At 45.7% G+C, this 17,161-nt stretch overlaps 1 protein-coding gene across 1 annotated transcript in view; it reads right to left on the bottom strand.

Annotated features, from left to right (window-relative positions):
* Window positions 1-17,161, bottom strand: part of CUBN (cubilin) — a 119,021-nt gene that overhangs the window by 80,914 nt on the left and 20,946 nt on the right. The window contains exons 19-24 of the mRNA XM_072154223.1: window positions 16,679-16,857; window positions 16,203-16,368; window positions 15,852-16,077; window positions 15,200-15,330; window positions 1,167-1,353; window positions 316-473 (exon numbers count right to left, since the gene is read on the bottom strand). Of these exons, the coding sequence (XP_072010324.1) occupies window positions 316-473; window positions 1,167-1,353; window positions 15,200-15,330; window positions 15,852-16,077; window positions 16,203-16,368; window positions 16,679-16,857 (1,047 nt within the window). The remainder of the gene's footprint in view (window positions 1-315; window positions 474-1,166; window positions 1,354-15,199; window positions 15,331-15,851; window positions 16,078-16,202; window positions 16,369-16,678; window positions 16,858-17,161) is intronic.

Genomic DNA, 17,161 nt, shown 5'->3' with positions numbered 1-17,161 from the left:
TTTGTGAAAAAAGTGGTTACCTTTTAAGGAAATCTTCTAAAAAAATTATGCAAATGAGCCTTAAGGACTCCAGGCTCCATTGACATCTATAGAGCCTGGAGTCCTTAAGGCTCATTTGCATAATTTTTAGTCCCATTTGTATAATTTTTAAACCTTTTTTCGTAAAAACAATGTCTTGAGAAGCTAAAAGAAGAGAAGGTCCTGACAGAGATGGCACACACCAGTATGTCAGTGTTCTTGTTTTACAATCCTTCATCCTGGTGGTAGATTTCCTTTAAATCATCCTCACATATAAATAAAAACATATACCATTACCTGTAGTAGCGCTGTCCCAATGGGCTTCAAATCCCTTATATGTAAACGAAGAATCACTTCGAAATTTCACCCATAGTTTATTACTATGGGAAATAATGACTGGGGGACGTTCACGACAAAACCGTCCAAGTAATGGAGATGTTTCATAGCCTCCATCTCTGAACAAAATAAAAAAAATTGATTCACACAGACACTTTATTCAGTAGTTTTACTTGTAAAAATGTTTTGTAGTACAAGGCCAGTATTTTTATGACTGTGGTATCTTTTCACTTCAGACTATTGAAATGTTGATCTCATTGATTGGGTGGTTATAAAAGCTCTGCGGGGGCGGGCTTTAAAAACAAATCTATTGGTAGTTTTGCTAAATAAAAGAATATAATTAACGTACAAGACTTGATATGTTCCAAAATGGCTCATGCAGAACCTTATGGCTGCTGTGTATTTACACTTTAGGCTATAGAAATTTGTATCCTGGTGATTGAGGTGTTAATCAAGCTCTGCGGGGGACGGCTTTAAAGACAAATGAATCTATTGGTAGATTGGCTTATTATAAATATAGAATTGCAGAGATGACATGAAGATGGTGACATGCCATCCATAGGGAGAATGAATTAGGGTTGCAGACAGGTGCCTAACTTGAGGGGGTCTTGGGGGGCCCATAAGATGTCTATTCCTCATATAAACAATCCAGTACTATGTCCCATAGTTGGGGTCTAGTTGGGATTTGAGTCCAGTAGATATAAGTTATGTCTCCGATTCCACAATTGGGTGGTTTAGCTGGCTTGGGAATCGATGACCTCACACCTATGACATCATCGGTGTCTCTATGTCATAGACTAAACTTTACTCGCCTGATTTCCACGTAATCCTTCGTACAACTTGTTGATGATTCTATAGTGAAGCTCGTGAAGTTCAGCCTGATCTGCTTGTTGACCGCAGCGCTGATGGTGTACACACATTCACTGTTAGTGGGGTAGTTGTTAGGGTAGTTCGGAGACGTGAACACTCCTGTAGCTTCCGTGTATGTGACATCACAAGCTGTTAAATAAATAAATAAAATGATTGCATGAAAGAAATTCAAATGCAAAAATGTGACTTAATTTACATAATTTTACATATTTTTGTGTATTAGCTATCCATTTATATAGAAATGTATTGCTTGTAGAACAGAACAACTAAATATAATGCGAACTGATAGATCAATAACTGTTACAAGTGAACAATGAAGATTGGAGCTGTTATTTTTCAGAGACCCTTGAAATAGATAGATGAGATAGACACATAGGGCCCGAGGTATCACTTGTTTTTTTCTGTTGCCGTTGCGTTTTTTCATACTGTTGCACTGTTTTTGTGCCAGTTTTGTGACTAAACATCAAACTAGCCGCGGAGATAGATGATAGATAGATAGCTCTGTCACCCAAGGGCCTACTGAAGCTCTGTCACCCAAGGGCCTACTGAAGCTCTGTCACCCAGGGGCCTACTGAGGCTCTGTCACCCAAGGGCCTACTGAGGCTCTGTCACCCAGGGGCCTACTGAGGCTCTGTCACCCAAGGGCCTACTGAGGCTCTGTCACCCAGGGGCCTACTGAGGCTCTGTCACCCAGGGGCCTACTGAGGCTCTGTCACCCAGGGGCCTACTGAGGCTCTGTCACCCAGGGGCCTACTGAGGCTCTGTCACCCAGGGGCCTACTGAGGCACTGTCCCCCAGGGGGTATACTGAGGCTCTGTCACCCAGGGGCCTACTGAGGCTCTGTCACCCAGGGGCCTACTGAGGCTCTGTCACCCAGGGGCCTACTGAGGCTCTGTCACCCAGGGGCCTACTGAGGCTCTGTCACCCAGGAGCCCACTGAAACCTGGAGCCGACCCTGGATAAATGTGAGACAGATAGAAGATTGTAGTTTGTAAAGATCACATGTCTATATTTCTTGCTTTATTCTGTCTGCAGGTCTCATGATCGTGTGATATCAGGTCAGGGCACAGATGAGAACACATTATAGTAAGTCGCTTGGTCTATAAAACTCAATTAAAACTGGTCAGACCCAGCAAAATAATCATCACTAATGAACTCTATCTCTATAATGTAGTTATAAAGAAGGAGCTCCATTTACTACCACACGGATATATCTATAGATAAGGTCCACGCTTCCCCGTAAGCTTCACCTTGTGCCGCTGTATTCCTTGCATTGGCAGATGAGTTTGTGTGTTCCTCAGAAGGCCAAATTGTAGTAACTGTATGTCCTGCCAGGCTGGTAATGTCTGTGAGTCATGTTACACACATTTCCTCACATCCCCCATGATGCAATGTAATGTAGTGACTACCGGGCCAACCATGATGGGTTCTACCATGAGTGTCCGGCATGTATTTTACAGGGTCACACTATGACAAGGGCACAATGTCTGGACTGTTAAATCATATGTACTTATATAAGAAACTTCTTGTGACTTTTATGTTTTTTCATGCTTTATGTGTGAGGATACATGTAGTAACTAACTGTATTTCATATGAGGCATAAACCAAGCCCAGTCATAGATAGGATCTGTTAGATTCAGGCCTTGACATAATAATAGGCCCATAAAAGGCACAAAGTTCTACAGATTATCAGTCAGGTAACGAGAACATGTAAAAAGTGGAGCAAATTAGTTGTTGTTATGTCAAAAGTGCACTTGGGAAAACCATGCAGCTAGAAATTCAGGTTCATTGTGACCCAAAAATGGCTGCAAAATGAGGGTAACAACAGGGCAGTTGTCCAGCCAAAAATGGGTTATGGAAAGTACTCCAAATAATAACATAGCATAATAATTGTATATATCATTGGATAATTGGACTCAAACTGTAGGTTCAGATTCAATCTTTCTACACGTAAGTCCTAGGGGGAAGTAGTAGAATTGTTAAGGTAAACCTAGATGATAGATCAAATCCTGTCATTTCTACTTGTCTTATTTTCCTGAAAAGTACTGTAATAGAAAAAATTAACTTAAGATGGCGCCGAGATCTTAGACCGCACCTATCACTTCGAGGCTGAGGAATTTCAGGAATCCATTATGGTGGCGTCAACGTGCGATAGCAGAAAACTCTCCAAGCAAGAGACTACATGAGCTGGGAACCCTGATATGTTATGATTTGTATTCTCCTCTTTTTTCTGCTTTTCTACTACTTTTCTATATAGACTTGTGAAACCAAATAAACTTGCGCAGTGCCGATTTTTGCCCAGGGCAACAAGTAGCATGTGCATGTCTTGCATCAGCAGTGGTCTGATTAATTTCCTTGCGACCGAACACACATGCTTAAATAATTTGGAAACACACAATTGACACACTATAAAGAGGATATCTTAAATCCTACCCTAACAATACATTAAAGAGCACCTGTCACCAGGAGACCCATTTTTAACACTCCCCCAATCCGCACAGAGCATAGTACATACACTGTCACTAGGTGACTAGGCACTCGTCCCCTGGGAGTGGCTGGAAAGGATCAGTTTCCCCCCCACCCTTGGGAAACTGCTCCTCCATGTGTCCTTTTCAAATATATGAAAACACCCATCACTTGGCTTAGCGACGCCCCCTGCTCCCCTACAGCCAATCCTGAGTGAGGGGAGTTATTCATATATTTGAAAAGGACACAAGGAGGAGCAGTTTTCCAAGGGTGGGGGGGAAACTGCTCCTTTCCAGCCACTCCCAGGGGACGAGTGCCTAGTCACACAGCAGATGCTAATGAAAGGTACAATATAACATATCTTTATTTCTATAAAACCTATTTTTTATACAAAAACACGTTGGCAGTGTATGTACTATGCTCTGTGGGGACTGGGGGAGTGCTAAAAATGGGTCTCCTGGTGACAGGTTCCCTTTAACTCAGCACTCCAATCATATGCAGATAATAAATTGATATTCTTTATTGAAACATTGAGTGGCAATCCACATTTATTAACATTTCGGTTAAACGACCTTCCTAAAGTTCGGGTCTTATACAGCGGGATCACATGTCCACCCCGTCAATTACAGCCACGCCCATAGTCAGCTTGGCTTTGGTTGTTAGGAGCTAAAAGCTTGTTGATGGGCTGCTCAGCACCTATACCCCAAACCCAGCCCCAAAATTCAGATGGAAGTTAGGGTTTGGGTCCGCTCAACACTGCTTGTTTCAACATAAACCACACCTATTTCCTGCTAAGTCATGCTTCTGTCTAATTATCCACACCCATTTCCCGCTAAGTCATGCTTCTGTCTTATAAACCACACCCATTTCCCGCTAAGTCATGCTTCTTTTTAATTAACCACACCCATTTCCTGCTAAGCCATGCTTCTTTCTTACAAACCACACCCATTTCCTGCTAAGCCATGCTTCTTTCTTACAAACCACACCCATTTCCTGCTAAGCTATGCTTCTTTCTTACAAACCACACCCATTTCCTGCTAAGCCATGCTTCTTTCTTACAAACCACACCCATTTCCTGCTAAGCCATGCTTCTTTCTAATTAACCACAGCCATTTCCTGCTAACCCATGCTTCTTTCTAATTAACCACACCCATTTCCTTCTAAGCCATGCTTCTTTCTAATAAACCACACCCATTTCCTGCTAAGCCATGCTTATTTCTAATAAACCACACCCATTTACTGCTAAGCCATGCTTCTTCCTAATTAACCACACCCATTTCCTGCTAACCCATGCTCTTTTATAATAAACCACACCCATTTCCTGCTAAGCCATGCTTATTTATAATAAACCACACCCATGAGGTTCAAAATATGCCAATGTATGAAACAAACTTAATGGTAGGCCCTCAAATATTTAAAAAATGGTCTACATTTTCATAAGGCTTGAAACAAATTTTTGGTGTGCTTGTTTTTTATTAGGGAGATTGTAAAAGAAAAACCTTATCAAATCAATTTTTCTTTTTGTATATGTTTTTGGATATTTCCAACAGGTCTCTAAATACACAAAATACGCCTGTAACAACCCAGTGGGCCTGGAATGTGCTACAAATGCCATGGAACCAAAAACACGCCCAAAATGAGAATAAATGGCATCAAACCTAAATACAAATACAATGATTTACTGTATTATACTATGTGTAAAGGCATCTTGATGAAATCATCTCTCCTCCTCTGTTATGGAGAGGGTGCTGTACAGAAGTAAGGAGCCTCTGCTGTGCTGCTCTCCTAATCAATAGTATCAGCATCCCAAAGACGCAGATACAGTAGAGCAGGGGTCTCAAACTCAATTTACCTGGGGGCCGCTGGAGGTAGATTCTGGGTAAGGCTGGGCCGCATCAAGTTTTCCACACAAAATGCGCTTACAAAATATCATTATTCAGATTCAAATGTCATGGCGTCTCCCAGCGCAAGGAAAGCCCCGAGCGGGGAGACGTGTTTTCTCTATGAACGCATCCTGTGCACCGAGGGGTCCCAAGCTCCTACCCCACTGAGCCCAGGACACTCCATCCCCCCCTCCCCCCCGGTACTTGTCTCCCCGTGTCCCTCCCATCGAAGAAGATGAAGTCGCCGCTCTGACCTGCACCAAGTGCGTTCAGAGCGGCAACTTCATCTTCTTCAAGTACCGGAGGGAAGGGGATTAACCGGTTACGGGCCCTTTCCTGTTTTTTCATGTCCATTTTTCACTCCCCACCTTCAAAAATCTATAACTTTTTTATTTTTACACGTAAAGAGCTGTCTGACGGCTTGTTTTCTGCGTAACAAATTGCACTTCATAGTGATGGTATTTAATATTCCATGCCATGTACTTGGAAGCGGGAAAAAAATTCCAAATGCAATGAAAATGGTGAAAAAACGCATTTGCGCCATTTTCTTGTGGGCTTGGATATTGCATCTTTCACTGAGCGCTCCAAATGACTTGTCTACTTTATTCTTTGGGTCGGTACGATTAAGGGGATACCAAATTTGTTATAGGTTTATAATGTTTTTTACAAAATTAAAACCTCCTGTACAAAAATTATTTTTTTGATTTTGCCAACTTCTGGCGCTAATAACTTTTTCATACTTTAGTGTACGGAGCTGTGGGTGGTGTCATTTTTTGCGAAATTTGATAATATTTTCAATGATATCATTTTTAGGACTGTACGACCTTTTGATCACTTTTTATAGATTTTTTATATTTTTCAAAATGGCAAAAAAGTGGCATTTTCGACTTTGGGCGCTATTTTCCGTTACGGGGTTAAAAGCATTGAAAAACCATTATCATATTTTGATAGATCGGGCATTTTCGGACACGTCGATACCTGATGTGTTTATGATTTTTACTGTTTATTTATATTTATGTCAGTTCTAGGGAAAGGGGGGTGATTTGAAATTTTAGGTTTTTTTATTATAATTTTTTTTTTTAATCTTTTTTGTATTTTTATTTATACTATTTTTCAGACTCCCTAGGGTACTTTAACCCTAGGTTGTCTGATCGATCCTATCATATACTGCCATACTACAGTATGGCAATATATGGGGATTTTCCTCCTCATTCATTACAATGTGCTATCAGCACATTGTAATGAAGGGGTTAAAACGAAATAGCCTCGGGTCTTCGGAAGACCCGAGGCTACCATGGAGACGGATCGCCGCCCCCCGATGACGTCACGGGGAGTGGCGATCCCAGGTAAGATGGCGGCACCCATGTGCCGCTATCTTTTTGAGGCTGCTGGCAGCTTTGCCGGCAGCTATCGCTGTGCAAACACCCGCGATCGGTGCTAGCACCGATTGCGGGTGTTACCGGTAAGCCTTTGCTGCAATATGCAGCAAAGACTTACCGGCTATGGAGAGGACTCAGCCCGTGAGCCCTCTCCATGCAGCGTGACCCGACCGCCGCCGTGAATACACGGCGGGCGGTGCTTTTCCAGGTGGGGGCCGCAAAATATTGTCCCGCGGGCCGCGAGTTTGAGACCCCTGAGACTACTGAGTAGAGTCTTCTAGCCATCTCATGTCTAACTTGCAGGAGGCCCCATGGGGAAAGGTGTCTATCTGCAAATTCCCCCTTTTTGCGCCCCCCAAATTTTGTTCCTTGTGTGAAGCAACCCTTTATTTGGTTACTTAGGAATCCACAGCTGTATTGCCTACAATGCATTTGGATTTAGTCCTCATAGAGCAAATGTTTCGTAACTCTCGAACCTTGAAGTCTTATTGGCAATGAACCAGCCATTTGTGGGAAACTGAACGGGCGCCGGTCCACCTCCTCTTGTCTTCACCACTACTGTTAACCCTTCAGTTATCCTATGAGTAACTTCTTCTACACTGAGTAACAGTAATGTGCCCCTTTGATGCCGGCACCGTCTTACAGGACGTGATCAGTAATATTTTTTGGGTGTGATGTCTTACGGAATGACTTAGATCACGGAAACTGAGCTACGACCCTATAGTAATCCCTCTACTCGCATACAGTCTCATTTTCCTACTGCAGAACATTTTCCAGAGTGTTAGTGAGATGCAAAAACACATGACTTTTTCTTTGAGACTGGGCTGGATTGCAGAAAAGTAACCCTATCCGTATTCCCTTCATGACTACATGTCCGCAGGCTCGTTCCTGGAAGCCGGTGGTCCAGGCTGGCACACACTCAGAGCGGAGGCCGCAACGCAGGGCAGACTAATTCAGCACAAAGGCCCTTCACAGGGATCGTAACGCAGATGCCAAATGCAAATCACCAAATCAGCATCAACAATATCACCCTGGCATTTTATAGACATGTTTACTGACTCCCATCACCGACACTAGAAGAGCTCGGAACCAGGGGAACGCAACCGGATTCAACCGCAAAATGAGGGGGTAACAAATTCAATTAGCAGTATGCTACGGTGCCCACTCGTCTACATTTATCTGAATCAGACTGCACAGTCCCTTTCAATTACACAAAGATTACATGAATTTGCAATATAAGAACATAATAACAGAGTGGGTGTCAAGAGTCTTGAATAGAGATGAGCGAACATACTCGTCCGAGCTTGATGCTCGTTCGAGCATTAGCGTACTCGAAACTGCTCGTTGCTCGGACGAATACTTTGCCCGCTCGAGAAAATGGCAGCTCCCGCCGTTTTGCTTTTTGGCGGCCAGAAACAGAGCCAATCAGAAGCCAGGAGACTCTGCACTCCACCCAGCATGACGTGGTACCCTTACACGTTGATAGCAGTGGTTGGCTGGCCAGATCAGGTGACCCTGGGATAGACTAGCCGCTGCCCGCGCTGCTCGGATCATTCTCTGTCTGGATGCCGCTAGGGAGAGAGCTGCTGCTGGTCAGGGAAAGCGTTAGGCTGTTCTATTAGAATAGTGTTAGGCAGGAGTGATTCTACAAGAACCCAACAGCCCTTCTTAGGGCTACAATAACGTTATACTTTTTTTTTTTATTTGCTTGTGGCTGGGCTTGCTGGCACTAGTAGTGCAGCTAGTACCATATTGTGAGGAATTAGCAGGGGGACTTGCGACCGTTGTGTTTAGCTCTTAGTGACACACATATCCACCTCAAACACCAAAGTGGAAAAATTTATTAGGGGTTTGATTTCAATTAGGCAGAGTCTGCCATTTACTTTTTATTTTACGTTTATTTTTTCATAACTCAGCGTCATCTCATCAGTGTGCTTTCATATTTGGCTAGAAAATAGCCATAGGAGAATCCAAACGGCTTACTTACGCCTACAGTAGCATTATATATATTTGATTTCTGGTTGATCTGCTGGTGGCTGTAGTTGCTGCAGTGCATCTACTAGCAAATTGTGAGCAATTTGGAGTGAGACTTGTAACCACTGTGTTTTGCGCTTAGTGACGCACATATCCATCGCAAAGACCGAAGTGGGAAAATTTATTAGGGGTTGGATTTCAATTAGGCACAGTCTGCCATTTCCTTTTTATTTTACGTTTATTTTTTCATAACTCAGCGTCATCTCATCTGGCATAGCAGTGTGCTTTCATACTTGGCTAGAAAATAGCCATAGCAATAGGATAGCATTGTTTGGTTTTAAAAACTAAAAAACACAAAAAAAAACTAAAAAACACAAAAAAACACAAAAAAAAGTTAAAAAAAAATTAAAGTTATAACTTTCATTTTCAAAATGTTTAACCCGAGGGCTAGGGGTAGAGGACGAGGGCGGGGACGTGGGCGTCCAACTACTGCAGGAATCAGAGGCCGTGGTCCTGGGCGGGGTGAGACACCACCTGCTGATGAGGGAGCAGGGGAACGCCGCAGAGCTACACTCCCTAGGTTCATGTCTGAAGTTACTGGGACTCGTGGTAGAGCACTGTTGAGGCCAGAACAGTGCGAACAGGTGATGTCGTGGATTGCCGACAATGCTTCGAGCAATTTGTCCACCAGTCAGTCTTCCACGCAGTCCACCCATGTCACCGAAATCGGCACTCCTCCAGCTCCTGCACCTCAGCCTCCTCCCCCCCAGTCTGCCCCCTCCCAGGAAAATTTGGCATTTGAACCGGCATACTCTGAGGAACTGTTTTCTGGACCCTTCCCACAGTCACAAACCACTTGTCCGGTTGCTGCTGAGCAATTTTCCGATGCCCAGGTTTTCCACCAGTCGCAGTCTGTGGGTGATGATGACCTTCTTGACGTAGTGGAAGAAGTGTGTAAAGAGGTGTCCGACGATGAGGAGACACGGTTGTCAGACAGTGGGGAAGTTGTTGTCAGGGCAGGAAGTCCGAGGGGGGAGCAGACTGAGGGATCGGAGGATGATGAGGTGACAGACCCAAGCTGGGTTGATAGGCCGGGTGAACACAGTGCTTCTGAGACGGAGGAGAGTCCTCGACCAGAACAGGTTGGAAGAGGCAGTGGTGGGGCCAGACGGAGAGGCAGGGCCAGACCTGGTGCATCAGCGCCAAATGTGTCAACTAGTGAAGCTCCCGTGGCGAGGGCTCCTGCGGCGAGGGCTAGATTTTCAGAAGTCTGGAGGTTCTTTAAGGAAACACCGGATGACCGACGGACTGTGGTGTGCAACATTTGCCAAACCAGGATCAGCAGGGGTTCCACCACTAATAGCTTAACTACCACCAGTATGCGCAGGCATATGAATGCTAAACACCCCACTCAGTGGCAACAAGCGCGTTCACCTCCGGCCGTGCACACCACTGCTCCTTCCCCTGTGTCAGCTGATAGTCAGCCCCCTGCCCAGGACCCTGCCACAAAAACCCCATCGTCGCCTCCACGATCCTCCACAGCATCCACCAGCGTTCAGCTCTCCATACCCCAGACGCTGGAGCGGAAACGCAAATATAGTGCAACCCACCCGCACGCCCAAGCCCTTAATGTCCACATCTCCAGATTGCTCAGCCTGGAGATGCTGCCCTATAGGCTAGTAGAGACCGAGGCCTTTCGCAACCTCATGGCGGCGGCCGCCCCTCGGTATTCGGTCCCCAGCCGCCACTACTTTTCCCGATGTGCCGTCCCAGCCCTGCACCAGCAGGTGTCAGACAACATCATCCGTGCCCTGACCAACGCCGTTTCTGACAAGGTCCACTTGACCACGGACACGTGGACGAGTGCTGCCGGGCAGGGCCACTATATATCGCTGACGGCACATTGGGTTAACTTGGTGGAGGCTGGGACCGAGTCTGACCCTGCGGCTGGTCATATACTGCCGACGCCAAGGATTGCGGGGCCTACCTCGGTCCAGGTGTTTCAGGCCTACTATGCCTCCTCCTCCTTCCACCCCTCCTCCACCTCCTCCTCCGAACTACCATCCGTGGGCATGGCGCCATCAGTCGGTAGCTCTAGGCACAGCAGCAGTGCCGTCGCTAAGCGACAGCAGGCGGTGCTCAAACTGCTGAGCCTAGGCGATAAAAGGCACACCGCCCAAGAACTATTACAGGGCATCACGGCGCAGACTGATCTGTGGCTGGCACCGCTGAACCTGAAGCCAGGCATGGTTGTGTGTGACAATGGCCGTAACCTGGTGGCGGCTCTGCAACTCGGCAGACTGACACATGTGCCATGCCTGGCCCATGTGTTAAATCTGATAGTTCAGCGTTTCCTCAAGACATACCCCAATCTGTCTGATTTGCTCACGAAGGTGCGCCGCATCTGTGCGCATTTCAGGAAGTCCAGCACAGATGCTGCCACTCTCAGGGCAGCACAGCGCCGCCTCCAACTGCCCGCTCACCGACTGTTGTGCGACGTGCCCACGAGGTGGAATTCAACACTGACCATGTTATCCAGAGTTTACCAGCAGCGCCGAGCGATTGTAGACTGCCAGATGTCAACTTCCACCAGAACTGGTAGTCAGGTCAGTCAGCTTCCTCAAGTCTACAATGAGGAGTGGACGTGGATGTCTGATATCTGTCAGGTGCTGAGTAACTTTGAGGAGTCAACACAGATGGTCAGTGGCGATGCTGCCATCATCAGCCTCACCATCCCGCTGCTTGGCCTGTTGAAAAAATCTCTGATCAGCATGAAGTCGGAAGCTTTGCGCTCGTCACAAGAGACGGGGGAAGAAGATTCCCTTGTTGATAGCCAAAGCACCCTTAGGTCTGTTTCTCAGCGCATATCGGAGGAGGTGGAGGAGGATGAGGAGGAAGAGGAGGAGAATGTTGGCGAGACACAAGAGGGGACCATTGTTGAGTCCTTCACTGTTCAGCGTGTATGGGCAGAAGAAGAGGAGTTGGAGGAGTTGGAGGAGGAGGAAATGGACAGTCAGGCCAGTGAGGGGAGTGAATTCTTACGCGTTGGTACTCTGGCGCATATGGCAGATTTCATGCTAGGCTGCCTATCCCGTGACCCTCGCGTTCAAAGAATTTATTCCAGCACCGATTACTGGGTGTTCACTCTCCTGGACCCACGGTACAAGCAAAATCTTTCCACTCTCATCCCTGGAGAGGAAAGGAGTGTGAGAATGCATGAATACCAGCAGGCCCTGGTGCACAAGCTGAAACAGTATTTCCCTTCTGACAGCGCTAGCGGCAGAGTGCGTAGTTCTGCGGGACAAGTAGCGAGGGAGAGTAGGCGAGCAGGCAGCTTGTCCAGCACTGGCAAGGGTACGCTTTACAAGGCTTTTGCCAGCTTTATGTCACCCCAGCAAGACACTGTCACCTGTCCCCAGTCTCGGCAGAGTAGGGCTGATCTTTACAGAAAGATGGTGAGGGAGTACGTAGCTGACCATACCATCGTCCTAAATGATCACACAGCTCCCTACAACTACTGGGTTTCAAAGCTGGACATGTGGCACGAACTGGCGCTGTACGCCTTGGAGGTTCTTGCCTGCCCTGCCGCTAGCGTCTTGTCCGAGCGGGTTTTCAGTGCAGCTGGTGGCATCATCACCGATAAGCGTACACGCCTGTCGACTGACAGCGCTGACAGGCTGACGCTTATTAAGATGAATAAAGCCTGGATTTCTCATAATTTCCAATCTCCACCAGGTGAAGGAAGCTCAACCTGAATAATTTATCCACTCCTCCTCCTCCTCCTCATTTTCCTCCTTCTCCTCCTCTTTGTACAGTAAAGCAGAGGAAACTGGCTATTTTTTGACAGGGCCCACTGGCTCTACCTATAGTACTTTATGCATTTAATTTTTCTGGAGGGCCACCGACCCGGTCCTCTGTTTTAAACAATTTTTGGGAGTGCCACATACAGGCACTCAATCTATTCAATTTTTCTGGAGGGCCACCTACCTGCTCCTCTGGTTTGAAAACTTTTTTGGACTGCCACATACAGGCACTCAATCTATTCCATTTTTCTGGAGGGCCACCTACCTGCTCCTCTGGTTTGAAAACTTTTTTGGACTGCCACATACAGGCACTATCCAAATTAAATTGTCTCCATAGCAGCCTCCACACGTTGTCTCCATTGCTACCTCCAAAAGTCATCCATATAGCTGCCTCCATACATCGTCCCTTTATCAAACGAGGTGTGTCAGGCAGAAATTTGGGTTGTTTTCATGGATTCCACATCAAAGTTGTTAACTTTGTCGCCACCCAGCTGTGTTATCCACAAAATATACTGGCAAACTTTTATCATTTACCAATATTATTTCAGCGCTTCTTGCGCATCTGTTTCCATTCCCCTCACCCGCCATATCCTAAACTTATAAGAACGCTACTACACTTGATCTTATACAAAAGGTTCTTAGAAGTGCTGTTTGGGGAGTAGCCTAGAGACAGGGGCTTGGATTGGCGAAAGCTCGCCTGGCAGCGGAGCGCCAGCTCCATGACAAGATCCAACTAACATAGTTTTAACTGCAGCACCTTTAATCTACTACTAGTTCACTGCCTCCATACATGGTCCCCTTATCAAACGAGCTGTGTCAGGCAGAATTTTGGGTTGTTTTCATGGCTTCCATGTTAACTTTGTCGCCACCCTGCTGTGTAATCCACAAAATATACTGGCAAACTTTTATCATGTACCGATATTATTTGAGCGCTTCTTGCTCACCTCCTTTGGTTCCTCTCTGCCACCCATTGGTTTGAAGCCTGAGTCCATTTAGGGTATGTCGCCATGCCACTCTCTAGCCTGCCGCTGCTGCCGCTGCCTCTGCATGAAGTCCCCTATAGTGTCAGGGTCAATTATTGGATGTTTTAGATGCTATCTAGCTTCATTCTGTCACTCTGTCATGGCCATGCTGTTGCCCATAATTTTGGCATAATGGTGCGATTAAGCAGCCTCAGAGGCATCCATGCATGCTGCCCCTGCTGTTTCCTGTCCATTTCCGTGGTGTTTCCATCCTTTTCTGAGGTTCCCAGGTGTTTGGCCAAGCTTCCCTGTGCAGAGCCTTGGTCCCCTTGAAAAATGCTCGAGTCTCCCATTGACTTCAATGGGGTTCGTTATTCGAGACGAGCACTCGAGCATCGGGAAAAGTTCGTCTCGAATAACGAGTACCCGAGCATTTTAGTGCTCGCTCATCTCTAGTCTTGAACTTAAAGGAAACCTACCATCAAAATCCATCGTGATAAACCGGGGACACTTACTCATAAATCCAGGCACCGTGACTCTGGTAATCTTCTTATGTTTGTTATTCAAGACCTCCTAACTTCTAACTTTCAAAATTATGCAAATGAGCCTGAGTGCCACCACAGTGCCCATTTGTGATCTGGCTTTACAGGCTGTTACACTGTCTCACCCACTCCCTGCTTCCTCATTACTTGTACAGCAAGCCCCTCCTGCTGGTTTCACAGTGCAGAGGGAGCAGGGAGAGGGTTCATTAGCATAATTATAAAAGTTGATTTTAGAAGAAAGGAGGCCATGGATGACAAATATAAGAAGATGACCACAGTCTCGGTGCCTGGATCTATGAGTAACGTCCCTGGTTTATCAGGATGGATTTTGATGGTAGATTTCCTTTAAGTTCAAGGGATATGAGGACTCTTGACACATTTATGCACATAGAAGAGCTGAGAAGTGTGGTGTGTACATGTATTCATCCCCCTGTACAGGCAGTCCCTGGGTTACTTACAAGATAGGTTCTGTAGGTTTGTTGAATTTAAGTTGAATTTGTATGTAAGTCGGAACTGTATACTTTATAATTGTAACCCGAGTCAAAAATTATTTGGTCTCTGTGACAATTGGATTTTAAAAATGTTTGGTTGTCATAAGAACCAGGATTAATAATAAATCTTCATTACTGACACCTGTGATAACTGTTATAGCTGTTTATTGAAGCCTAGGGCTAAAGTACGGTAAATTACCAAAATCCACACATCCGTTTGTAACCAGGGGTTGTCTTTAAGTCGGGTCTTCTTAAGTAGGGGACCGCCTGTGCACTGGTATAAATTCCAGTCTCTAAATTTGCAAAATTGGTAAGCACAACCCCCAACAGACTGGAAGCTATCATGGAATCTAAGGGTGGTCCTACCAAGTATGGACATAGGGTCTGATTTCTGATGCCATAGACTTGGCCACACTTTATCTTCAGAATTACAAGCTTAAAAAATGTAAGAAAGACGTAGACTTTAATAACTTACCAGTTGACGTGTTAATGGATACATAGTTGGCAATGAATCCTTCTGCGCCCATGGCCGAGTCGGTAACAAATAACACGAGCATAGTGCTGCCGCTGCTGGTTATTGTTGGAGGGATGGATCTTCCACAGTATCTGTAATAATAATAATTCTTTATTTATATAGCGCACACAGATTACGCAGCGCTGCACAAAGCATGACAAATTGGTCCCTGTCCCCAATGGGGCTCACAATCTGATCAATCTACCAGTATGTTTTTGAAGTGTTGGAGGAAACCGGAGGACCCGGAGGAAACCCACGCAAACATGGACAGAACATACAAACTCTTTGCAGATGTTGACCTGGGTGGGATTTGAACCCAGGACCCCAGCGCTGCAAGGCAGAAGTGCTGCCCCCTCAGCCACCGTCCCGCCCAATCTGTAGAATATTTTACAAATTTTTCACTTTTCAATTACATTCGATTAGATTTTTTTAATATGGATTAATTTAGCCACAAATATAATGCTGCCTAATGCTGGTGTCCATTTCCACGATAAAACGTGATTGGACTGATCAGAACTTTAGCGGTTCTATAACAGCTCGATGGTCCATCACCCCAACACGTCAACTCTCATCCATAACTGTGGTGATAGTAATAGTACATATAAGATATTACCTTCCCATCCTGCTTCCGGTGGTAACCGTTGTGTTATCGTATATTTCCACATAATCATACTGACATGAAACCGAATGTTCCAGATTGAATGAAGTAAAGCTTAAGCGGATGAGATTTCCTGGCTGGATGGAGATCACCCACGTACAATGAACCCCGTGTGGGTATACATTGGGGTAACCCGGGCTATTAATGGTGCCCTCAGGGCTGGTCCTTGTTCCTCCACAACCTGCCAAAAACAACAAGCATTATCCTAATTTATCTGCACCCAGTGCTGCGATATGTCCAGTGTGCACTCACTGTTCTGCTGGTGGTGACACAATTACATACACTGTATAGATAAGACAGGGTTACCTTCCATCAATGATCGATATGAAGCCGAGAAACCATGATTATCACTGGAGGCATCGGTAAGGAACTTGACATTCAGGCTCCTCTGACTTGAATAGATAACTGGGGGGACGTTGGAGCCGCAGTATTTCCCAATTAGGGGAGACTCTGAAGAAGGGCCATCTCTGACCTATTAGTAAAACGTAGACAAAGGCTTCAGATGCCATAACATATGAAGATGTGTAATTTGTTGTGGTTTTCTGCAATGCTTTATACCTGGGGTCGACCTGCGGACTAGCCCCATTTACTCTGGGTGCAAGGGTGCACCAGCCAACTGCCTCTTGGACAGCATTAGATGTCCAGACACAAATAAGTGTGTGATATTGCAGCTCAGTCACATCGTCTTCGATGGTGTCGACCTGCAATACCAGGCACAGCCTATTGGACTGGTGTGGCGCTGTTTCGGGAAGCTGATGAGAAGGGATATTCTCTTTCCTTACCTCCACATAGTTGCTGCCGCACTCAGAGCTGCTCGAGATGTTGAGATTGTCAAACTTAAACATCACCACCTGTCCTTCCGGCTGAGTAATGATCCACTCACAGGACCTCTCCCGATAGTATGGATTGGGGTAATGAGGGGTAGTGATGACTCCAGCTCCAGACAGTGTACCGCCACATACTATGGAGGAACAGATTGGATATAATAATATCAGGGTTGTACCTGGAAGTAACCTCTTTTTCACCTCTGCCCCCACAGAGTGTACAACCCCCATATGTAATACTGCCATATAGTGTACAACTCCCATATCCAATACTGTCATACAGTGTACAACCCCAATATGTAATACCGTCATATAGTGTATAACACCCATATCCAATACTGTCATACAGTGTACAACCCCCATATGTAATACTGCCATATAGTGTACAACCCCCATATGTAATACTGTCATACAGTGTACAACCCCAATATGTAATACCGT

This window comes from Engystomops pustulosus, chromosome 5 (assembly GCF_040894005.1).
Source record: "Engystomops pustulosus chromosome 5, aEngPut4.maternal, whole genome shotgun sequence".
Classification (NCBI taxonomy): Eukaryota; Metazoa; Chordata; class Amphibia; order Anura; family Leptodactylidae; genus Engystomops; species Engystomops pustulosus.
Note: the sequence above shows the minus strand (reverse complement) of the source record. Positions and strands in the feature narration are given on the sequence as shown.